We start from the raw sequence: 25,694 nt of genomic DNA on the forward strand, positions 1-25,694 counted from the left end.
TTTTTTGTAACGGAGACTTACGAAAATATGGAGAAAGAAAGCAAAGAAATTAAATAAAATTTGAAAAGTATTATATTTTTACGTTGCTAACTGTTTGTTTTATTTTTATAAAAGATCACGGAATTAAAATGAATTAAACCCCACGAAAATGATTTTATCCCCACCAATCACCCCACCCCACCAAACGTGGGGGTTCTTACATGACGGAATCCCCACTAAAAAAAAAATGAATTAATCCCCACGAAAATGACTTTAGCCCCACTTTCCGCCATTTTTAATTTCGTTGTAAAATTTTTATTTAAGTAAATAAGAAAAACATGAACAATCAAGAATATGTGATTAATTTTGCGACAATTTAATTTTTCAGCACTACATCTACTCATTGTCGCCGGCAAAATTAGAAATAGATTTAATTTGGCGACGTCGACAATTGCAGTCCTGCAGCCAAGATGTCGTGCTGTCGTCAAAATAATTGTGTCCGTAAGAACGTGTGTATTTAAAATTTGACAGATGCTGCTTGTCGCTTGCTGTCGTCAAAGTGTTCCGAGCTTAAGTCATTTTGCCCGGTGGGGGTTAATTCAGTGGGGGCTAATTCATACACCCTACAAAACACATTCACACAAGCACAAGCACAATAAACACTTACTATAACAATTATTTTTTGCCTCCTTCCAATTTCAATTCACTTTTTTTACTTTTTAGATTATTCTCACTTTTTGCGTATTCTTTAATTTCCGTTAATTTAAATTCAGTTGAGTTTGACACTTTTCAAGATTTTGCCAGCAAAAATTCTTCTGACTAAATCTGACTACTTCGGACTGATGAGAGTCACTCTCACTGAGTGTTGCTCTCTCATTTTTGCTGTAATTTCCGAGTTAAGGAACGCTTTTTGGACTAAATCTGACTACTTCGAACTTTTTCTGACTATTTCTGGGAGATAAGGAACGCTCCTAAAATAACGATTAAATTTGACCATCTGCATTCTTTTCCCGCCCAGGTCGGATAAAGGAGGGAGCGTTGTTTTGGCTAAACAGAGAGATCGTTATAAGCTGGAAAACATGAAACAACTTGCTAGAAAAGATTTCACGAAAAAAAATAAATAAATAAGCCTAAACATAACACATAAAAACGATGGCATTGCATCAAATCCGAGCACTGGATGTTAGATATTTCGTGTTTTTTTTTCTAAATACGGATACTCTGTTACTGTTATTTATTATAAGGTAGCATATATGAAATACTTCTATATTGACAGTACGTTGAAAGTACATCCGGCCGTTTTTGGCTGATTCTTGAATGAGGTATTGTTATTTAGTTTCTTGATTATGTTTTTTTTTGTTTGTGTTTTGTTTGTTATTATAAAAATTTATAAAAGCATTTGTTCTTGAAATGAATTTATATTCAGGATTTAATCGGAAAAGAATCGGCCGATTCTAACTAAACTAAATAACATAACCTCATTCAAGAACCTTCTTCTTTTGACCTATACTAGCCTCGGCATCGGCCGATTAATCGGTCGGACTCTATTCGCCGACAGTGTGCAGATATATAATGATACAACGAGAAAACCAACCAGTCAATGTACCCAGAATAATGTTTGGAAACAATAAGAAATCAGGAGCGGTGCAGTAAGCGTCAAAATTTTATAAAATTAAATTTTAATTTTAAAAGCAAAAAAATAAATAAATAATTGTGAGGAACTGTGCTGTTTGTTGAAGCAAAAAAGAAAAGGAAAAAGAAATCGTATTGCACGAGGCGGTATGTTGTACTATTTACTTAAAAATGAGCCGTATCAGGGAAAACGGGCAGACGCTACATGTCGGCTAAGGTGCTGTATACATATATCTATTAAAAGTGGTTACGGTGATCGCCGCAAGAGTAAAAGCGCAAACAGTCAACGACGTAGCGTAAACGTACGTTGACGTACGTAGCAGCACATCAAATTTACTGTTGATAAAGAGAGAGAAGCAACGGCAACGTCACCGCGATGCGGTGGTGAGTTTTCGTTAACAAGCGAATACCGTAAGGTAGATCGTGTCTGCGTCAACCTTCGTCTATGTTACGTCGTTGACTGTTTGCGCTTTGAGTTATACATATCTTGCTGCTTGTTCTATACACTGTGGCTTATTCAAATCCGCCGTTACCACAAAGCTTGCCCCAATCACTTTCACGGAAAAATGTTTGGCTATTTTTTTTAAATTTATTTAATATTTTTAATTTAAACCGCTCCTGGAGTGGCTTCACAGTTTGTTTGTAGTAGTTCACAAATATACATTTATACTAACATCCCAAGAAGATAATTTAGGTAGGCCTTCTTAAGTAAAGCCATTCTTAGAGGCCAAGAAGGGCTGAAAAAAGTACTTCCTTGCATGCCTTCTAGAAGGGATTATCCATTTACCATCTACGCGAATGCATAAATTTATATTATTTAACATTAGAAATCAATGTAAACAAATATTTTAAGTTGTAATAGCACATATTTGATATAAACCTTAAGCAAATACTTCAAAGCTGTATGATTTTTATAAACTAAAGAAGCAACTTTAAAGGAACTCCTCCAAAAGGCCTTCTGAAGTACGTCCTATAAAAGCCCTTTTGGAAGGCCTTCCATAAGTAGCGAAAGAAAAAGCCCTTCAATTTGTGCCACTCCATACAAAAAAAAAAGGAGAAAGGAATGTAGAGTGGAAGGCCTCTTGACTCTCAGGAAGGCCATTCGGAAGGGCTTTTAACCCCTGAAATTATCTACTGGGGTAAGTAAACAATTATTTGATAGGCTGCCTCCCTTTGATTGCGGAATAAAAACACATTGGCTGCGTTTCTTTATACATTCCGGATAAACCCATTTCACAACCAGAATGAACAGAATGCCATTGAAATATACGTTTACATATCATCAGGAACGTTCTAAAGAATAAGTAAACAAAAAAGTTTATTCCAAACGTTCAGAATGAATAAAGAAATACAGCCATTGTAAAGAGAAGTTACTATCAATATAGAAGTGTTACATATGTATATGTTAGCAAGTTACTTATTAGCAACTGGTTATAATGTTTTCGGTGTGAATACCCTCAACTGGCAAAAAAAAAATAACAATACATCTGTGCCTTAGCATTAGGACAGGAACAAATGAGTCACTAATTAAGACCGCCCTGCCAAACAAAAACTCGCTCTGATTTACATAAGAAGCAGAGAAATGATGCACGCAACTGTATGGAAGTCAAACTAAATGTTTGTTGCTGGTGGATCTTTTCTTAGTTGCTCCGTAAGTGTATATACATACGTACATATAAACTTATCTCACTTGTAAATCTGAGTTTCAGTTTTTAAACTGAGTACGTCTTTAACTAATGTATGTATGCATGAAAATTAAAAGCTGGAAAACATTATGCCAAAATAAACAACATGTCCAATAATAAGTTCGACTTGAGTACTGATTTAATCTTGCTGCTATACAAGTTTTTACTCTTAGCATCTTCTGTTGCTCTCCTCAGCTGCAGACTTTTATTTTTCATCGTCTGCCTCTCCACGTAATCTCGAATGCGGGGATATTTTTAAGTTTGCAGCTAAATTCTCAGTTGATTTTGGTTTATTGCCGCAATTGGATGCTAGCTTTCGCTAAACTTTGCTTTTGTTTATCAAAGAGTTTGCGCCGTCTAGACAACCAAATCGCGAACACTCGAAAATAATTTTCAGTTTTATTTTGATCTCTAAAGAACCCACCGCCTTAGAATAAAATTTAGTTTCAAAAAAAAAATATGGGAATTATGTTATTTATTTGTTGCGCTGTTGCACTGTTTCAGTTGACTTATGCACAAGTCTTGTATCCGGAACGTTTTCCAATCGATAAAGAGAAGTCTAATCTGGCAGTAAGTATGCATAAATAATGATATAAATATGTATGCGTGCAAATGTGTCGATATGTATCATATGTACATATATTCACTCATTAATAAACTTTTTTTTTTTTTGAATTCGGTACTTTTAACATTTTTTTTAGTCAAAGGTGATTAATTGCAATTGTTTTTGGAATTAAGCGCTTTTTGGAGAGCTCATGCGAACCTTTAGCTGAAGAAAATGAACTACGCATTGAAAAACTGAGGTTAACTTACAAGTTTTTAATAAAAACTTAGTATAACTTGTGTATAACAGCATTGCGGACGTTACGTTCGGACGTTTCTTTTACCCTTTTTGCCGAAAAAAAATATTATCAGTTGACAATTTTTTGTGGTATAAGGGAAGGTTTATAGCAGTATTTATGAGAACAAAATAGTGGAAATTTGAATTTGTATTAATGTCGGTGTATTTGCCTTCGACATTTATGTTCGGACGTTACTGACAAAGGAAGCGATTTTGATATGACCATCAAAGTCAACCAATTTTCGCAAATTGTCATGCATGGAGAGAACAATTTACAAAAATACTTTGAAGAGAAAATAATGAAGTTTACAAAATGTGATATGAAACGAAATTAAAGATTGAATTAACTTTAAAACAATTGCATATGTGCATTCGGGGCGTTACGTTACGGACGCTACTCTTTTTTCTGTTAAAAAAATTCATTTTTTAAGCGATATTTTTGAATTTTATTAGGGTTGTCAGATTCTGAAAAGGAGAAAGAAGTACCTTTCTATTTCCGATAGAAAAAAGGCGGTGAAAACATAAAAAAGGGAGTACATTTTTTTTAATTGTTTGTGCAATTTACTGTCACAAATTACCGAAAAGTAAATACAGTAGAGTTTTGATATTCCGGACACTCGATAATCCGGACATGCGTGGAGTCTGTAGGAGTGTCTCCTCTGAAATTCTTCGAGAAAAAGCAAAAGTTTTCTGATCTGAAATTTATGGTTCAAATGTAGAATTTTTCGCAAACAAGGGCTAGTTTAATAACTTCCGATCAAGATATGGAATTAAATTTCTATCTGGTGAAAAATTAACTAATGACTCTACGGCTGTGCAGCCATTTATTGAACAACAAGACAAAAAATCGTGAAATGGGGTTAACAAATTCCCAAATATACAATGCAGATGAAACTGCACTATTCTGGAAAAAGTTACCAGATAAAACACTTGCGCTGCGCACCGAAAAAACCGCACCTAGGCGTAAAATTGGTAAGGAGCGAATCACGTTATTGGTTTATTGCAATGCATCCGGAGAACATAAGCTAAAATTGTTAATGATCGGGAAAGCGAAAAATCCTAGGGTGTTCAAAAAGGCGAAGCTGCCATTAGAGTATGTTAACAGTTGTACAAGTGCGGAAACATTTAAAAGATAAAAATTTGTTTTTTTTATTGTTGGATAATGCCACCTGTCATCCATATTCATTAGCTTGCTCCGAGAAAGATATATGCGTAATGGTTTTACTACCCAATTGCACAGCATTAGTTCAACCAATGGGACAAAATGCTATCTGAATTCTAAAAGTGAACTATCGTAAAAGTTTCTTATCATTTATTTTATCAAATTTAACCGATAATTTGACGGATGTTATTAAAAAGTTTTCTTTAAAAGACGTTGCGTTTTGGGTGGCGAATGCTTGGAACGCAGTAGGCACTAATGTACTTCAAAAATGTTTCAACATTATCTTGAAACACGAAGAATGGGATTCGGATGATGAATAGCCCCTTGCGCAATTACGCTCTTATCATTTAAATGAAGTAATCGACCTGCTGGTTGAAATAAGTCCGGATGCGTATCAGAATAATGAAATAACTGAATGGATAAGTGACGAAGATATGATCAAGGAGAGCAAAGTGAGGAGGACGAAGAAATTGAGGACGATATTTTAGAATGCAATGATAATCCAATCCGAAAAATATCCCATTCAGATGCTATTGCCGCATTAAACACTTGCATACAATATGCTGAAGAGCAGGATTTTAGCTCCGGAGATAGTTTGAAACTTATTGGCATAAGAGAGATAGCTTATAAAAATCGCACCAAAATCACGAATTTTCTTCAACAATAGCATACAACTTAATATACATTATTTTCATGAATTGAAGTTTTGTGTTATTTTACATTGGTATTTTACATTTGTATGTAATAAATCTTTATGTGAAATCAAAATGAACTAAGCTGTTGAGAATATGTAAATTTTTTTTTTTATGACTTCGATAATCTGGACATTTGGATAATGCGGACACTGCTTGGTTATTAATTGTCCGGATTATCGAAACCCTACTGTACATATCGACCCCTTTGCCCAAAATGATCGTACGTTAAATTTTTTACGAAATTCACTTTTTGATGCAAGTTTGTTTTGCAACGCATAACGCATCACCTGTTCAAATATTACGGTTTAAATCCCAATAACTACCCCAAAAATTGACTGTAAATTTTATCGTATGTGACAATGAATTTTTTCTTGTGGGCGAAATTATCATATGTGCTAAGAAATTAGAACGTACAGGCACTTCTTCAAAAAAATGTTGGGTTTAGCTATATCTTTTAGCTATCTCAGCGAATCTAAACTTTGGTATTGATGGTGCTAGTCAAAGCAGAGAAAACCATGATACAAAAAAGAAGGTAGTTCCATTGTCACTTTTTCGTCGCCATATTAACAACCTGAAAATTAAGTAGATTGTGACATTTCATGCTACCGTATCCAATATCTAAAATCCTCCAATTTTTCTTATTAATTTTTGGTTTATTTACAAACATTTTGTTCTTAGAATCGAAATTAGAAAAAGCAAAAGGTATCTTGTTGGGTACGGCTAGGTTATTTGTACAATAATTTTGGATTATTGTGTCCAAACGCTTAATCCAAAGCGAAAAATGTTAACACACACGTGTGGTCAAACAATTAAACGTTAGTTTAAAAAAAAGATTTCAAATTTTCAGATACAGATTTATGAATAAATTCGGTTTGAAATATGGACCTTTTTGTAAAAAATACTGTGGTCAGCGTAGCCGGAGTTGGACTGATGAGGAATATTTTTTCTAAGCGCTGCCGAAAGCCCACAACGTGGAAAGGTATTTTGCGCAAAAATCCTGTGGTTGCCGTAACTCGAGTTTACATTCTCTCTGTCAAAATGATAATTTTACCCCATTTTTCAATGGCCCCCCTCCGTCTCCGCTACCACCCCAAAACCATTGCACAAATAACCGAACATTTTCTCTTTTGTATTTGAAAGGGAAGAGGTCTAATGCTCAATAAGTTGATAATTGTGTTTCTAGCTTTTATACTAACAATAAATCATCAATTTTGTTTCACACCCCCTCCAGTATTGAACAGTAAAATATATTTATTTTTACCCAAAGAAACAACGATAAATTCCGTTTTCAAGTTACTTGAAAGACATAGACAAAGACAATATCGAAATGTGTTATTTCAGTGTCTCAATTATATCAGAAACAATCGTATCCAATATAGAAAATTGTAATAGTCCTGGCTAGCTATATTGTGTAATAATCAGATGACATAATGGCACTAAAAAAATGTTAAAATATGTTCACTACAATTTTATTAATGTAAAAGTAAAGATTTCGGCAAGTAGTTATCGAATTTAATGTAAAATTTCAACGTTTTTAAGATGAGATATTTATTATTTTTAGAAGGTAAATGTTAATACAACTATTTTATTTATACTATCAAATTTAGGATATAAATCCCTCCACCAAAAAACTTACATTGGGTAACGCCGCTTCGAATTTTTTACATTTGAGCAATTGTCAAAAATCTCCTTTTTAATCAAAAAGTTGTTTATTGAAACTACCTTCTTTTTTGTATCATGGAGAAAACTATGAAAAACACTCTTCTGTAAAGTTTAGTTTTTGTAACATACGAAAATTTTGCGCAAAGAGGTCGATATATGTATAATCACATATTTGAGATCGTTTTCATTAATTATTTAGGTACAAACAAACAAAGATATCTTAGATATCTTTCTCAAAGCAACAATAAATGCTACAATTAAATAACTCAATTCCACAAACCAATTCCAGACTCTTCCTGAATGTATGACCACTTAAGCCTTATAATTTAATATTTTTCTGATTTTTATACCCAAGCGCCCTGCACCAACCTGGCTACGACCGTACTTATGTACACCTTTTTACTATCACATTTAACTTTTCTTTTTGTTGTTAGCTTTAAAATTGTAATCTTTATTTGTAAAACAGTGTAGCTCTTCGTTTTGTTTATCAAACGGTGGAAGATCGCCTCTATAACTCTAGTCTATAAATCGGGTAGTAGGAATGATGTTAAAAACTATAGGCCTAATTCTAAAATAAGTGTTTGTTTGAAAATATTTGAAAAGGTTGTAAAAGAAAAACTTTCGTTTGCCATAAAGAGCTTAGCAGGACTCAATCAACATGGTTTCGTAAGTGGCCGCTAGGATGTCCCGTTAAAAAATTTTTTTTGAGCTACACTCGCAAAGTCAGAATTGTGTGTCATTTTGAGGGCTCTGACACACCATGAAGTTTTCCACGTATTTTATATGAGAATAAACACTTCTTCGGAGAAATAGAGATAAAATCCTTAAAAGTCAATAAGGGTACTCATTTAAAAGCACAAAACTCTCGCAAACTGGGCAAACTGTGCAACTTAAAACCCTCGCAAACGAAATGTCAAAATTTGTATGGAAAGCTATTTGCACGAAAAGGGCAAGTTTGCGCGGAAATTTTGTCGCGCAAATTTGCGCAGTGTGATGTGCAACCCTCAATCAACTATTTTGTTTACTTTCATTTTTATTTGTGCTCAACGCTTTTTCCTAAGACTTAAATATTTTCTTAAATTCGAGTTTCAATTGTTCAACTTTTTAACTTAAGCATTGTCAAATAATTAAAAGTCTGAAATTGCACAGAATATAAAATTGTCCTCATGAAAGACACTGCGCAAAGTTGCCCAATTGCCCAAATATGAAACTTGCGCGAATAGATGAGTACCCTTAATATTTCTCAATTTGCAAACTCTTTTTCTTTTTAGAAGACTTCAAAGAATAATATCCAGTTATTTATTTAACCTTTTTTAATAATGATTTTTTTATGGTTCCCCCATTTAATTATTTTGGGGATTTTGGGGACCTATAAAAAATAGTTAGTATTAAAAAATCGTTAAGTAAACAATTAGGTATTACTCCTTGAAGTCTCCTAAAGAGAACAAGAGTGTGCAAATTGAAAAATATTGACCTTTAAGGATTTTATCTCTATTTCTACGAAGAAGTGTTTTTTCTCATATAAAATACGTGGAAAACTTCATGGTGTGGTAGAGCCCTCAAAATGACACACAATTCTAACTTGTTTACCTTTTTCTTAACATGTGTAAAATTACGCAAATTTCGATACCTCTTGCGATAGTGTAGTTCAAAAAAATTTTTTGACGGGACACCCTAGTGGCCGCTCCACAGTTACTAATTTAGTGACTTTCTCTGAATTTTGTGTTTCTGCGTTTAAAAGTGGATCTCAGGTAGACACCATCTACACTGATTTCTCGAAAGCTTTCGACAGAGTCTCGCACTCAATTTTAGTTCCGCAAATTGGAGAATATTGGCTTTCACTCGGGTTTTCTCTCCTGGATCAAATCTTATCTTTCCAATAGAATCTTGTTTGTTGAAATTGAGCATTGTAAGTATAAGCAACTTTGTGCCACTTCGGGTGTTCCGCAGGGCAGCGTTCTGGGCCCCCTCTTGTTTGTCCTGTTTATCAAATATATTGTGTCGTGCTTTAAATATTCCAATTTTTTATTATATGCCGACGATCTTAGGCTCTTCCGCATGATAACTTGCGTATCCGACATTGTCAATCTACAGATTGGTTTAAACAATCTTGTTAGATGGAGTTATAGTAATAAATTAGATTTAAACTTAAAAAAATGTTTCCACATGACCCTATCTAAGACTGCTAATACCTTTCTTTATCTTTTAGCATCCTAAATAATCAGCTTGACATAGTTAGGGACTTTAATGAACTGGGGGTTTTTTTGATCATCGCTTTACGTTTGTAAATCACGTTTGCTATTTGCTTCCGAATGCTTACAGTAACCTAGATTTTATTCGCAGATATGCTAAAGATTTCAGGGATCCCTATACCAGAAAGATACTTTTCACTTCGCTGGTTCGCTCAAAATTAGAATATGCCTCGATTATTTGGAACCCTATTAATAGTTGTCATGCTAGTAGAATCGAAAAAGTTCAAAAGAAATTTATTCGGTTTGCTCTTCAACCGCTTAACTTCTCCGATCCCATTCCATCTTATAGTGCTCGCTGCACGCTTATTAGACACAATTCTCTAGAAAGTAGAAGAACAGTATAGACACTAATGTTTGTCTCTGATATTATCTCTGGGAGAATTGACTGCCCTGCTCTTCTTGAACAGATCGCTTTCTATATTCCCCACAGAGCTCTGCGGTTCCATCTACCGTTTCACGTTGATGTTGCCAAAGCGAATTCTTTTTCGTTCGCCCCAATTTTTAGAGCACTTCGGGAGTATAGTTATATCTCCAAAACATTGGATATTGATTTTTCCTTGCCTAGATTTATATTTAAGTCCGTTCTGGATTCTTTTTATTGTTACTTGTTGCGTAATAATGTATAAATTCTTTTTCGTATGTATTTGTGTATCTGTACCCAAATCTTTCTGTTATCTAGTCTGTAAGATATATGTATATCATAGACTGAAATAAACATAATAAATAATAATGACTCAAATGGGGGAAATTAGCCTATGGTCACATAAGATATGTGATAAAGTAACCGACGAAGACTTGCGTGCGCTTACGCTTTTCTCTCAAGTTGTTTACCGTTCCCAGAAGATAATTTAGGTAGGCCTTCTTAAGTAAAGCCATTCTAAGAGGCCTACACAAGAAGGGCTGAAAAAAGTGCTTTCTTGCATGCCTTCTAGAAGGGCTTATCCATTTACACTTTACGCGAATGCATAAATTTATATTATTTAGCGTTACAAATAAATTTCAATAAACATTTTAAGCTGCAATAACACATGTTTGATATAAACCGCAAGCGAAAATACATTAAAGATGTATGATTTTTATAAATTAAGGAAGCAACTTTAAAAGAACTCTCCCAAAAGCCCTTCTAAGCCTGTCCTATAAAAGACCTTCTGGAAGGTCTTCCATGGGTAGCGAAAGAAGAATCCCTTCAATATGTGCCACTCCATACAAAACAGAAAGGAGAAAGGAATGTAGAGTGAAAGGCCTCTTGACTCTCAGGAAAGCCTTTCGGAAGGGTTTTCAACTCCTGAAATTATCTACTGGGTTGGTAAACCCAAATAAAGGTTAAACTTTAAAATCTGATTAATACAATTGAAGTAAAATCTTTGGGAAATTGACAGTAAACAACTTTTTTCGCAAAATCTATAAACCCTTTATTACCCTTTATTTATTGACCCTTTTATTATTAAAAAAAAAACCTGCGCGAAAGTTATTATTTTACACCCTGTATATGATAAAAAATTAATTTACTCCCAAAATCAGTACGTCTGGTAACTTTAAATTTTATTAAAAGATATAGTGCTTAAAACCAATGCTATTTATAGCTTTGTTTCAAGAAGTAAAAAGGACAAATCAGATTTCTCAAATAAATGTGAAAAGATATATGAAATAAGAATAAGCCATTTTTGACACAAAAATGAGAGAATTTGAATTGCATGAATTTTTTGCGATTTTGGTTGACTATTTCTTGGATTCGCCCATATTTTATATTTTTTCCATAATATTTTATAAAGATTAAAATGATTATCGCTTAATGTGACTTTTTTGCTAAGATGGGAAACACCGTTCAACTGATAACAATGCGATTACAAATATCGCTTGAAAGTGTATCAATACCACATATTGAAAATAAACATAATCGCTTCAATTATGTACATGTGTACTACATATCGTTATCTTAATCCAGAAAGGCCTTAGCTCATTTTCTTTCTAAATTTTGATTTGTACGAAAACTCATGATTCACAACCCAAGACCGTAATGGTATTTGAAAACCACTACTGCATCAATATTATACATAGTTTCAATGTTTATTAAAAACCAGAAGATATATAATATATTATTTCACTATGAGTCTTTACAAAGTTTCTAATGAAAATGTTAGATACGGCCTTTCTATATGTATTCATGTATGTGGAATGTGCTTATTTAAAAAAAAAGGCCATACAAATCTATTTACGCACAGAGATTCAAATGATTGCATATCGTAATATTAAATTGTCATTTTCTCTTACTTATAATAGGGACGTATCCCGCTCTACTCACCATCTCGTTGTAAACAAAATGAGTTACTCTATCCAGGAGATCATGCAGACGATTGGATTTGTGATTGTGCGCCAGGTATGTGTACTATTTTTTCACGCAACCATGCATGCAAATTCTATCAACATATGTACATATTTTTCCTAGCTTCACTTTACTATCCCGACTCGGACGCTTGCCATCCAGCGTTCCGGCGTGGTCCCTGCGAAGATGAGTATATGCTTGTATTGGCGCCCGGTGCAACCATACCGCAATGCATAAAAAATGAATGTAAAGTCGATGGTCAAGTGAAGATTCATCAAATCTGCTATGAGATTGGACGTGCCGCACCATGTAAGAACGCGCATTTATCATATGTGCTTGGAGTGAATACGAAGACGCTTATGGTGGATTGCGTTAAGTTGTCTGTTGCTGTTAAAACGCGTGTAGAGTTAGAAGATGGTGATGAACCGCTATATGATCTCAGTAAAATTGAGATGTGTGCGAGGGGTACTAAACGTTCGATTGAAGGCACTTGCACCCCAAACGCCAATTGAAAACGGAATGGTAATAGGTAGCTTCCAGCTTACGCCAGCAATTTTCCATCCGAATTTGGGAGCTATAAACATTTTTCTAATAATTCATATGTGTATTTAAAGGACACTTTATTTCGCTTATTTAAGAACTAACTTAAAATGTACATAAACTATGTTAAATACAAAAATATACATTTTGTGTACCGCTTTAAAGCTGTTAATTACTTTTTGCAGATTTACGATTACGCTTTGTGGGTTCATTTTCAAATTCGTTTAACTCTCCCAAAGCAGTTTCACTTGGCACATCATCTTCTTCAGTGATGCCAATGCCGCTTTCGTCGGCAGACGCTTCCATTTTAATCAAAGTATTTTCAAGCGAAGCAAGGAATGAACTTTCACTATATTCAGGCCAGTGCCGAAATTGTGTGAATAATGTAAGCATTTGACTGGGCGAGAGATCGCCGAATTGTGTAAAAATATTCATGCGTGGAAAAAAATCCTTATTGCTCATAGTTGTGCAGCGAGTTGAATAATGCGGTAAATCTGAAATATTTTCATCTGGATAAAGCGGGTGCAGAGATTCAGACGAAGTGCTGTTTATGATGAGACGTGGTCCGCAACCCGGTACCCATTTTCTAAAACACACATGCCATTGTTATGATGCTATTTTGAAGAATTTAATTCGAAAAACTTACTCTAAGTTGGGTATGATGCGATTTCGCCGACTAATGCAGTTCTGTTTAACAAAGTACCACAGTGCTTGCAAATCATTTATCGGGCAGAGATCATAAAAATTACGGCGCGGCACTATTCTAACCAAGTACAAATATTCGGGGTTAATTGATTCCACCTACATGAGATTGCTTATGTAAGATTTTAAGCTCTGCTTTAGAATCTGAACACAATTACCTTATACAACTTGCTACCTTTTGTTGCAGAAGTTTTCCTTTGGTTAGGTAGGAATTGCTCTCGCGGCAGCCGTGCAATGAAGCGGTACTCGAACATCATTTGGAAAAGCATTGACGACGATCTGTAGAGCATATAACCAATTTCCTGACTGCAGGTGAGATGCTGAAAGAATGTGTTTAGAAAATATTAAGACTACTGCTGTTTACAACTTACAATGTAAATGGGTGGCGGCACAGCTAGGTACATTTCGAAACGCCCCCAACTAAGCAAACCATTTTGAAAGACTATCGAGTTTATGAGGTGCTTGAAAAAGTTATAACAGCCAACAGCGCCAAACAGGAGCGCAATCGGTTCTGAAATTTATAAATATAAAATAATATTGGGAGTGTCTGCTTATACGCGTCACGGTAACTTTTACCGCAATAAAATTACCGTAGTTGCACGGTAAAATTACCATAGATCCACGGTAAAAATTACCGTAGATCCACGGCAAAAATTACGCCGAAAGAAATTCTACTCCATATCTCCGGCAACACAGAAAGGAGAATTGAGAGCAGTAAGGGTTATAATACCTAAGCACGGCCGAAGGCCGCCTACGCAGAAAAAAGTACTGTCCCACTTCTCCGGCAACACAGATAGGAGAATTGTGAGTAGTAACGTTCACAATCCCTAAGCGCGGCCGAAGGCCGCCTACGCAGAAAGAAGTTCTGTCCAACTTCTCCACAGAAAGGAGAATTCGGAGTAGTAAGGGTTGCAATCCTTTAGCGCGGCCGAAGGCCGCCTACGCAGAAAGAAGTTCTGTCCCACTTCTACGGCAACGCAGAAAGGAGAATTGTGAGTAGTAAGGGTAATAATCCCCAAGCGCGGCCAAAGCCCGCCTACGCAGAAAGAAGTTCTGTCCCACTTCTCCGGCAAGACAGAAAGGAGAATTCTTAGTAGTAAGGGTTATAATTCATAAGCTCGGCCGAAGGCCGCCTACACATAAAGAAGTTCTGCCCCAATTCTCCGGCAACACATAATCTACGGTAGTTTTTACCGTGGATCTACGGTAAGTTACCGTGGCGCGTGTGTGTAGACAATGCCAATTATATTTGCTGCTATGTATAACAAAGAAAACTAAATGCAGTCACCTTCATTAAATTCACGACTTGGCAAGTCACTTAACATATCAGCAACGCGTGTACCTCCGTCCATATTATCCTGAAACATCAATTTCCATAGGCCCAGAACATCACCATGCTTTACCTTTACGCGTTCTGGATACAAATTATGCAAGTCTCTGAGCCCTGACATGAAGTGATCCAAAGTTTCGATTAAAACAATTTTACGTATTTGATCTTCACGGTTTATTAATTTGCGTGTAAATAAACCTATTCCAGGATTTATTTCAACAGCGGTGTCACATTTTGTTTGCTTTATAAAGGGCTCAATAGCATTGTTTATTTGCTCCACCAACTGGTCGTCGGCCGCATAAAGATGGGCGGGAATTTTGTGCTTTTTGTTGAAAAACTTCACAGGAAAAAGGCCTGCATACTTTGATCCTTTATGGACAAAACGACGAAAATGTAGCATTATTAGATAAAAGCAAGACTTTTTCTGTTAATAAATATGCAACAAGAGAAGTTTGTAAAGCGCTGTTCGACAGTTTTCCGATCACAATATTTACGAATGTAAGTGAAAAGAAATGAGCAAACAATACCGCCCTAGTGCAGCGCTATCTAGTGACGAGTAGTTCTAACGCAGCACTGGAATAATCTGCTAGAGTTGCAGGATATGGCAACAACCGACCGCATGGTTGCATTAAATTGCACTACCAAAATAATTCAGTACGTTTTCCTGTAAGTCTAAAGAACGTAAATCTATATGAGACAACTCGTTGAAGTAGGGCGTGTGAGCGGAGAACGTTAAATACATTTGTGTTCGTATTTAACGTTCTCTGCATATTTAGTCGAAAGTGTGGAAGTGAGTTTAATAAAATGTGTAATTCTTTTTCATACAGTCATTAGCTTTGTTTCTCAACTGATAATTATCACAATTTATCAATAATTTCTGCTGGATACCGTTTCTTAACCCAAAAAACTAGCAGAAACCAGCAGTTCTCTCCCGATCTTATATTTTTACTAGCAGAAAATAGCAGCTGTCAAAATGGATAAACAAAATTTCGCGCCCAGTTTTTTCAATAGTCAAATACACCGATCAGCTGATTACTTACTAGTTTCTGCTAGTTTTGCGTTTCTTTACTTTTTCATTATTTCGCTCTCTGGGAGCGTAATTCTTTAAATTTTCTCATTATTCTTCTTCCTGATAATTATCTGCTAGAAAGAAAAGAAACAAAGCCATTCTTATGGTGAAACGACAACCCTTTTCCAATAAGAAAGATCATCCCTGCTATTCCAGGTGACAACTTTGCTGGCTTCCAATCTGAGTTCCAGCGTTGGTGACAAATTAGCAAACGCATCAAAAGACGAGTTGTAGTGGTAGCGGAAGAATTGGCTTGTTTCACTTTTCTATCCAAATAGAACATAAAATAAATGATCAGTTTTTCTGTATTTCTGGAAAAAGCTAAAAACAACAAAGTGTTGTTTAAAAAATGCAATATAAATGCAAGGAAGAAGGGAAACGTGTTGCTGATTGTTTTTGAAGGCTGAAGCATGATAAAAATATAGTAAGGTAGAACCGCTGAGAGTCACTTTTAAAATTCTTGACGTTTCCAAACAATTTAATTTTTAAATTTACTCACAAACTCACACACACATTTTCATTTTCAATCTCAAGCAACAACAATTTCGAACAATTTCAATTTTTTATTTTCACTTTTATATGATTTTAAAATGTTGGCAAACTTCAAAAAAAAATCATGGCCGACAAATTGAGAGAACGGTTCTACCTTGCTATGTTTTTATCATGGGCTGAAGGACTGTGAAAAAGGTGTGAATAGTTTGAAAATCAATAACAAAGCAAAATTGGGAAAAGTGCATTTTTGCTGGAGCAATTTTGTCAATAAAGAAAATAAGAAAGTGCATTATTGTTTCTTTAATGCAATGCAATATTAATTGAATGAGAATTTGATAATTTAAACAAAGTAAGCGTACAAAGTGATAACTGGTAGAATCAGCCAGTGCAGTGTATTTTACAATCTGGTACGGGTGTGGGTACGAGTATTTTTTTATTTGCTCTGTTGCGCTTTACGTAGAATAAACAGGTCTTGTTTGGTCAGTTCCTCGCGTTTTAACAATCGTTGTTTGCCTTTCATGTGGTTCTTTGCGACCCGGCTGCCGTGATGTGAATTAATTATTTTCCATTTCCCCTAATTTGAGCGTCTGTCTTCATGGGTTTCTGAAGACGATTCCCTGTTGAAAGTTATACATACCTACTTTGCTGGTTTCATTTTGTAAATTAAAAAGTTGAAATAAATGGTGGAGAACAAAGGAGATGACAACGAGCTGCTAATAAGGTTTAAAGTTAAGTGAACGAACGACAAAATTGTAAAAAAGTTGGTAAAAAGGTCAACATAAAACACATCAACGCTGGTTCTTTTAGTGGATAAACTTGTGAGTTGGTGATTCATTGCTGCAAAGTCGTACTAAACCACGGCATACTAATTACTATTACATTTACATATTCAAAAATACGAAAAAAGTACATCTTTTAAATTATAGCGGTTAGTGGACTGCTTCGACGTTGACTACTGCGTCCTAAGCTGTATTACGACATAAGAATAAACTTCCGCAACATTTGGATATTACACTACAATCCTACAACTCCACGTCTTTAGCCTGATTACCGTCATTCAACATGGACGTTTCATCACGAGGAGGTGAGTGTCTCAGTTGGAAAAGCAGTAATGCATTACATGATAAATAATATAATGTATTTCTTATGAGTTCTCGATAATATTACTGCTAACTATGTAATCAGCATTATATGGGTCGTTCTTAAAAAACATGACCAATTGGTGTCCCCAGACTTTACTATTTTATATTTTGTTTCTTCAAAAAGAAAATAGAAAAATATCTGCATTTTTATAAATTATTATCGATTCTACGTAACTATATTATAAAAAAAAAATAATTAATTATCTGGAAATAACTTAAAAAATATTTTCAATGTCAAAGGTTTAGCAAAAACCTGTGTCCCGAGCCAATTTATAAAAATTTAATAGTTATTTTCAGTTGAAATAAAATTGAAAAAAAATAATATTTACAATTTTTGTTATTCAGTTTGTGTATATTAATACCATATACGTCCTGTTTTCCCGATGCCTGGAAGATTGCTACTGTGCTTCCTGTAGCCAAAAATAAATCCGCATCCAGCCCTAGTGATTTTCGACCCATCAGCATACTACCAGCCTTGTCTAAAGTTTTCGAATCTTTGTTATCTGAACAAATCTCTTCCCACATCGGTAAATTCAGCCTTATATCCCCATTTCAATCCGGATTCAGACCCCATCACAGCTGCTCTACTGCAATGGTAAAGATACTTGATGACATTAGAATACTGTTCGACAAGAACCACTTAACACTACTATGCTTGCTGGACTTCTCTAAAGCCTTTGATTCAGTTAGCCATGAACTACTGTCCTTTAAATTAAAAAACTACTTTGGGTTTAGAGAGTCAGCAGTAAAACTGATGCGTAGCTATCTGAAAGAGAGGTCTCAGCGTGTCAAGGTTGGATCTCAAATATCTGAACAAAGGCCTTTGTTCACGGGTGTCCCACAAGGGTCAATCTTAGGACCACTACTATTTAGTTTGTTCGTTAATGATATATTTCGGACTTCTATGCACGCCAACATGCATGCCTATGCGGACGATGTCCAGCTCTACATGTCAGGTCCTCTGGAGGACTCAGCTAATTTGTGCGCAAGCTTCAACAGGGAACTGATGTCTATAAGGTCCTGGGCACAGTTAAATGGTCTTTGTCTTAATTGTGACAAGTGTTTTGTTTTACCTATTTGTAAGAAACGTCTTAACCTAGCAACTATTCCATCGTTACACATTGGTGGCAAACCAATTAAATTTGTGTCAAAAGTAACTAACCTTGGGTTTATTATCAACACTGGCCTTACCTGCATTGACCATGTGAATTCAACTGTAGGCAAAGTCTATAATACTTTAAGGAATTTACGAATGTCTGCTCCATTTACACCGATAGAAATCAGACGTAAACTCGCAATCCAACTTATAATGCCAATTATCTGTTATTCTGAGGTAGTCTACAGCAGGTTAGATTCCCAATCAGCTCACAAAATAGATGTAGTATTTAACCAGATCACGCGCTATGTGTTTGGGCTAGCAAGATATGAACATATTTCCGCTTGGAGAACGCGCCTACTTGGCTGCGAAATTTCTGAATATCTTAAAGCTAGAAATTGTGTATTCCTTTTTCGTCTCATGACAGATAAGGCACCCAAATATCTATATGAAAAATTAATGTTCCCCAAATCCACTCGAGTAAAGGACTTGACTGTTCCCACCTACAATTATCTCAGCTCTGCACGGCTATTCTTTGTCAATGCTATCCGCATCTGGAACTCTATTCCATCCCATATTCGCAGTAGTTTAAACAAAAGCAACTCTAAAAATGTTCTGTATGCATATTTCCGTTAGCTTCACTTCAGTCCCTGTGATGTGCTCTCTATGTACTTGTTTAATTAAGTCTTATTTTAAGTATATGTCCTGGAATTGTAGAACTCACTTAAAAATACTACTCTGTTAATTATATTATGTTACTTTTATTTAGTCTTAAGTAATTTTTGCTGTTTTAGTTATATGTATGTGCTGTTATGAATTTTTTGTTGCGCTATAAAAGATCATTCTTTTGATCTTATTGTGCTAATGATTTTATTAATAAATGAAATGAAATGAAATGAAATATAGAAAAGAATGATGAAAAATAATTTTTTTGTATAATTTTTATGAAGAAATTTTGTGTCCCCAGGTTTTGGTCCCCTCTGTTACGTCCACTCATTTTATTGAAAAATGTTTGTTAAACGTTATGACGCGTATATTTCTCTTATGCTTCTCCATCATAACTTAGCTAAAATCAACAAAATGTGTTTTGAACTGTTCAGTCTTGTTTAGTGCGTTGTTGAGTAAGGAACACAATTGTATGCCGGGTACGTACCCTTATTCAGTGTCAACTCTGTTACTGTTGAAAAACGGTGAGTAAAGTGATTTTTTATTTATTTTATAATTTTTTTATAAATATTTTATGTACATTAATTAAGTGGACAAATAAATTCTCCAAAATTCGAATAAAAAGCTAAAATATGGTATTTTTGAGTTAATTTGTCCCCTCTGTTACCGGTCCACTCTGTGACTTATTAACTCCAAAAACTCCAAAAATTAAAAAAAATACTGCTGGTTATGGATTCCTATTGTTGATACCATCCGTAACCACATGAGGCCAATTATAAACATATTTGGCCAACTTAATTTTTAAAAATTACAAAATTCAGAATGGTCATGTTTTTTAAGAACGACCCATATATTCAGAGTTCAAAAAATTTCATATTAAAACACATTAATTTCTCGATACTTTTTTAAAGCAAAATTGAATGCCGCACTTTTCTTAGAACATCGCACTGGGGGAAAAAATGCATTTTCGAATCTGAAAAGGTTTCTTTTACTGATTATTTTTTCAATTACTATAACTTACATTTTCCCACTGGGGTGTTATAGTAATTTAATCATGGTTCTATGAACAACAAATTTAACAGATCCAACAGGCCTTTCATAAATTCCGTCTTTATCACGAAATTCTCCGGCAAAATCGAGTTATTTTATTTTGATTTAGAATTATTAAACCAAAACATAAATAGGAACAAAAACCAAAGGCAGCACTAACTACGAATTAAGTCGGAATAGCTGATAGCGTTTCTCCCGAACTCGTGACAGAAGATTTTTTCACGGCGAGAGTTCACTCAGAATCTGTGATAGGCCTGTAAGAAACATAAATATGTACATACTAGCAGACCCGGTGAACTTCGTCCCGCCAAAATTAATTTTTTACCTATATTGAAACATTTTGGCTGCGTTTCTTTATAAATTCCTGATAATCCCATTTCACAGCCGTAATAAACAGACTGCGTTTGCAATACACATTAACATATCATCAGGAACGTTCTAACGAGTAAGTTTTTTTTTTTTTTTGGTTGATACGCAAATGATGCACAGCACATGTGACTGAATACACGATGAGCTGACAATAAATTAGCAAAAACGCAATATACTTTAGAATTTTTATGACCACAATTCAACATTTGACCAAAATGTATTACGACATAAAAGAAATTCAAATGACAAAAGAACACTAAAAACTATTGTACTGTGTACTCCTACCATACTAATTAATAATATTAAGTATTATTCAACTAATTTTAAGCAAATACTATCACTAGCTCAGCCCATTCCCACGATAGCCGGTTCTACGTACCGGAATGACTCGGGGTTTTACCCGACCAAGGGCTGTTGTTTCGGCGATCTAACCCCGCTTAGGTCGGCGAATTATCTCAGAAGTTGTTCATCCATAGGGCTACATTCGCTACGTTTTCTTCTACTCAGGGCTGGCATCGAGTCAAACCCAGGGGCAGAAACCTACACCTGCTGTGTATGCCAGATATGACTACACCACAACTCCTCCTCAGTCAAGTGCAATGCTTGCGAGCGGTGGAGCCACTTCAGAGTCTGCCCAGGACTACGGACACATCGGCAGTGGACCACATCTTTTGTGGCCCCCTGCTGTTCAAACAGAGCAGTCTCCACGGCTAACCCCAGCCTACCTGAGCAGCTCAACACAGACACCACAGCACCACAACACAACAACACAATAGACCACACCACAACCGCGACAGACAACATAACAGACACAACCGCACCACCACCCACACGCCGCCGCCAACAGCTCTTAGTTCCTCCTACAATCTGCACGGTATGTCAGACCAGAATATTCCGCAACGTGACATCACTTTAGGGCATGTTCAGGTCTGCGCACCACGCGAGAATGGACGAGGAACTTCGAGGGCCCGTGTTGCACCCAACTGCGACACCACCCACTACCACCACAGGGCGACAACCTTCACAACAGCGCACACAGCCAATGGGGCAAGGCCACACACATCCCTCACACAGCGCATAACTACACGTCTCCCTAACCACATGAAGCTCTTTCAATTCAACTGTAACGGACTTCAGAGTAAGATCGAGGAGATAACCGTCTTCATGGGAAGACATGGTATATTGATATCTGCGGTCCAAGAGACTAAGTTGCACAGCAATTCAACATTGTTTAATTGTGCAGGGTATAACGTGCACCGTCGAGATCGCGAGCGAGATAATAGTGGAGGCTAAGGGTTCATCACGCACCACACCGTGCAGTATTGTCTTATTGAAGCAGACATCGGCCGCAGGGATACCACCCTATAATGTCAGGACATTGCTATCCGGTCAGGCGATGTTGAGCTCGAAATATTTAATGTATACATACCCCCTGTCACTTCCTGTCCGACAGGATATCACCCTGACATAGGTGCGCTCCTCAGAGGTGAAAAACGTATGGTAGTAGGTGACTTTAATGCGCACCACGATCTTTGGCACTCAAGCCTGTCAATCAATCGTAGGGGAACAGACTTGGCTGAGCAGAATGAACGACGACGCACCAGGATTATGGGCAGCTGCTGCAGCTCGCCAGACATAGCAATAGTCAGCGCTGGTCTGATAAACATCGTATCATGGCGACCTATGCTGATTTTAGCATCAGACCATCTGCCCATAGTCATCTCGATCGATAAACAACCGACTTTTCTTCCGCGGAACACCGGACTTATATCAACTTTTCTAAAGCTGATTGGAAAAGCTTTGCGGAATTTACTGAGATCACCTTCGCTGCGCTTCCCACACCAACCGACGTCCAACTTGGTGAACGTAAGTTCCGCAAGGTTGTCACTGCTGCTGCAGCTCGCTTCGTACCGCCAGGATGCATAACGGACCCACGTCCAAATTTCCCTGCTGAAGGGGCTGTTCTAGCCGATGAGCGTGACATCCTTCGTCTGGCCGATCCCGGAAATCTCCGTATCAGGGATCTCAACGCGGAGATTCGGCAACTAGTGAACGTACATAAGCGGAAGAAGTTGGAAGAGCATCTGAATACCTGTATCTTCACCTCTGGTGTGAGTAAGCTTTAGTCAACCGTGAGGTCACTGTCCAATCCAACGAAGCACGACGACAGGGTCGAAATTTCTTTCGGCGACCATGCATCCTCCGGCGGACAAAGCCAAACGTCTAGTGACCAGAAGGCTGCACAACCTGCTAACACCAAGTGCGCCTCTTGTTTTCACCGGCGGTGAGGTAAGAGTAGCCGAACGCCTCCAAAGAGTGGTCCCACTGCTTAAACTGGGGAGACCATCCATCAAAGGAGAGTTATCGCCCGATAACCCTCCTTTCCCCTGTAGCGAAAATACTTCACTTCACAAAGCCCCTGACCCAAGCGAAGCATCAGCATGGGCTCCGTAAAGTGCACAGCACAACAGCAGCACTTAACGCCATAAACACTCAGACTAGTGGCCTTAACCGAAAGCGCCATGTGAGAGAAAGGTTCTAGAAGCGCTGGACCTTTCAAAAGCTCGTCAACACCTTCAGCCATTCCACGCTACTCGAAACAATTGAGGTTTCCTCATTCCTACAGGACTAAAACGGTGGGCGGCGAATTACCTGAGTGGTCGACATTCGTCAGTAATTTTTAGGGACAAAACTAGCAAACCGAGAAAAATTATACAGGGGGTACCACAGGGTGGTGTCCTATCCCCGCTATTGTTTCATTATTATATTTCAAATCTCCCTCAACCTCCTGAGGGAGACACTATTGTCTCTTATGCTGACGATTGCTCGATTATGGCGTCTGGGAATGGAATTGATGGCTTGTGTTCATTGCAAGACGCTTTACCCTTTCCCCTACGAAATCCTCGGCAACTTTATTCACCACCTGGACGAAGGTGGTCGGACTGCAACTGGGTATTTACGTCGATAGCGGCACAATACCGACGCTGAATAACCCTAAAATCCTCGGAGTCACCTTCGACAGTCTGCTCTTCTTCTCGGCGCACACAACAGCAATTGTCAACAAAGTACAGAGCCGCAACAATGTCCTCAAGTCGCTGGCCGGCAGCACTTAGGGCAAAGATAAATAAACGTTGTTGGCAACATATAATGCATACTATGCATCGCCCGTGTGGTCGCCGGGGACCAACAGAACGCAGTGCATGAAGCTACAGACCTGCCAGAATACAGCACTTCGGTCAGCGATGGGATGCCTTCTGATATCGCCTCAACACCACCTTCACGGCGAGGCGCAGATGCTCCCAATCAAGGAGCATAACACAATCCTCTGCAAGCAGTTTCATGTAGGGAGCCACAGACGTGGCGACCCAAATAGACAGCGGCTTGCAGAAGAGCCCTCGACAAGGCATGCCCGGAGGCATCTCTACGAACTGGCCGATGAATTCCAGAGGTTTATTAAACAACCGCTGGACCCAACCGCATAAAGACGTTCCCACGGGTGTACGTAACCGGAACGACCCAGATTTATATCTGGCCAAGGACTGTTACTCCAGCAACACTCCCCAAAAAGTCTTTGGGGAATTTGTATGCTGCTACAACAACAACCGACAGGCCCTGAACGACATTCGCAGGGAGTCGGTCTCAAGTTATGTAGACTCTACCTGTGAATGCCGTTCTGAGCACACAACCACCTGACGTGGACGGGACGGAACTTTGTCTGCCTCGGGAGACCCGCACCACAATAGCCCAACTTCGCTCTGGCTATTACAGCAGGCGAAACTCATACCTGAGCAGAATAAAGGAGGATGTGCCCAACCCATGCCCGCCAAGCGGAGAGTCGCCACATGGCTCACGACAACTCTTCGCATGCTCCCAGAACCCCACCTATGGACAGATCGGTTGAAGTTGTGCACTTCCTTAGCTGAAACAGACGACAACGTTGATGAATGAATCGACCCGAGTGCTGTTTACTCGCCGCTACAACAACAAAAACAACGAATATAATAAAACACCCATAAAATTATTATGAGAAGACGAAAATAATTTACATCTTACAATAATCGTTCCGCGAGAGGAAAACAACTTTTCCATTGTTCAGTAAAAATTATAGAGCAATATTTAATTTTATTTCTTATAATCGGTAAGGCCTCTGATTGAGCATGTTTTCCATATTAAATTTTCAAAATTTTCATAAAATCTTCGAAGTTTATGATGTGCTTTTGTAAAATATTTCTGAGCACACCGTTTTATACCCCATGGAATTTTAATATAATAAAGTTCAAGTTTCGAGACTAAGGCACTCGGCGCATTAGAGCGACACGATATGCGATACGATACGCGAACAACAAAAATCGCCGTGTGTAAATGAGCATTATGTGGCGTGATAGCAAACCGTGTCGCACGGCCGATACGCAAGCGATAATATGTCGCAGCAGTGTCGCTGTCGTGGAAGTGTGCACAGTTTTCATCGCTTCCTACAAATTCCCACGTAATCGGCATGTAGATGTCGCTTTCGTATCGTATTGCTTATCTCATTGCCTATCGTATCGCGTATCGTATCGCTCTAATGTGCACCGTGCCTAACATTTTATGGATTATAAAACTGTATACTTGGAAATGTTTTAGAAATTCAGATGAAAGAATTTGAAAATTTGTTGAAATTTGAAGAAATTTTCTATTTTTTTTTATGTTAAAACTCTGATTTAAAGTATAGGCTAAAGTATGGACAGTAATTTTATCAGAAATCAACAAAAAAGGTTTAACTTGAAAAACATTTAATATTTGTAAAACAATCATCACCTCGAATTTATTGTTCAATTGACTGAAATGAACGAATATGTACCTCCTAATATTTTTTTTTTGGCGTTATTTGCCTATATAGGGTGGGTCTCGCACAGTCGCTTCTGCGGTAATAACTTTCATTCATCTTTACGGAAATTTACTGCTTGGAAATTCGATATGAAGAACCCAATACAGAAATACGCTTGGTACATATCTGGATATCGATTT

The 25,694-nt window shown here is 37.1% G+C and overlaps 3 protein-coding genes across 6 annotated transcripts in view; 2 read left to right on the plus strand and 1 right to left on the minus strand.

Moving 5' to 3' along the window:
- The first annotated feature begins 3,557 nt into the window (after positions 1-3,557).
- On the plus strand, positions 3,558-12,935 carry LOC118737997. The gene is made up of 3 exons (XM_036468851.1): positions 3,558-3,866; positions 12,189-12,285; positions 12,355-12,935. The coding sequence occupies exons 1-3, from the start codon at positions 3,756-3,758 to the stop codon at positions 12,741-12,743; spliced, it is 597 nt and encodes a 198-aa protein (XP_036324744.1). The 5' UTR covers positions 3,558-3,755; the 3' UTR covers positions 12,744-12,935.
- On the minus strand, positions 12,840-15,306 carry LOC118737996 (dimethyladenosine transferase 2, mitochondrial). Its single transcript, XM_036468850.1, has 5 exons — positions 14,762-15,306; positions 13,845-13,984; positions 13,632-13,793; positions 13,418-13,572; positions 12,840-13,357 (listed from the first exon to the last, which is right to left on the minus strand). Exons 1-5 carry the CDS (start codon positions 15,201-15,203, stop codon positions 12,940-12,942), a joined length of 1,317 nt encoding a protein of 438 aa, XP_036324743.1. The 5' UTR covers positions 15,204-15,306; the 3' UTR covers positions 12,840-12,939.
- Positions 15,307-16,538: 1,232 nt separating this feature from the next.
- The window catches only part of LOC118737998 (serine-rich adhesin for platelets), a 155,021-nt gene continuing 145,865 nt past the window's right edge, over positions 16,539-25,694 (plus strand). The window contains exons 1-2 of one of the 4 annotated variants that reach the window (XM_036468854.1): positions 16,539-16,559; positions 17,291-17,448. In XM_036468854.1, the coding sequence (XP_036324747.1) occupies positions 17,427-17,448 (22 nt within the window). In that variant the 5' untranslated portion in view covers positions 16,539-16,559; positions 17,291-17,426. Of the gene's footprint in view, positions 17,449-25,694 lie in introns of all 4 variants that reach the window. The other 3 variants (XM_036468853.1, XM_036468852.1, XM_036468855.1) reach the window with 3 other exon arrangements.

Source organism: Rhagoletis pomonella, unplaced genomic scaffold (genome assembly GCF_013731165.1).
Source record: "Rhagoletis pomonella isolate Grant_MI unplaced genomic scaffold, Rhpom_1.0 Rhpom_scaffold_00004, whole genome shotgun sequence".
In the NCBI taxonomy this organism is placed as follows: Eukaryota; Metazoa; Arthropoda; class Insecta; order Diptera; family Tephritidae; genus Rhagoletis; species Rhagoletis pomonella.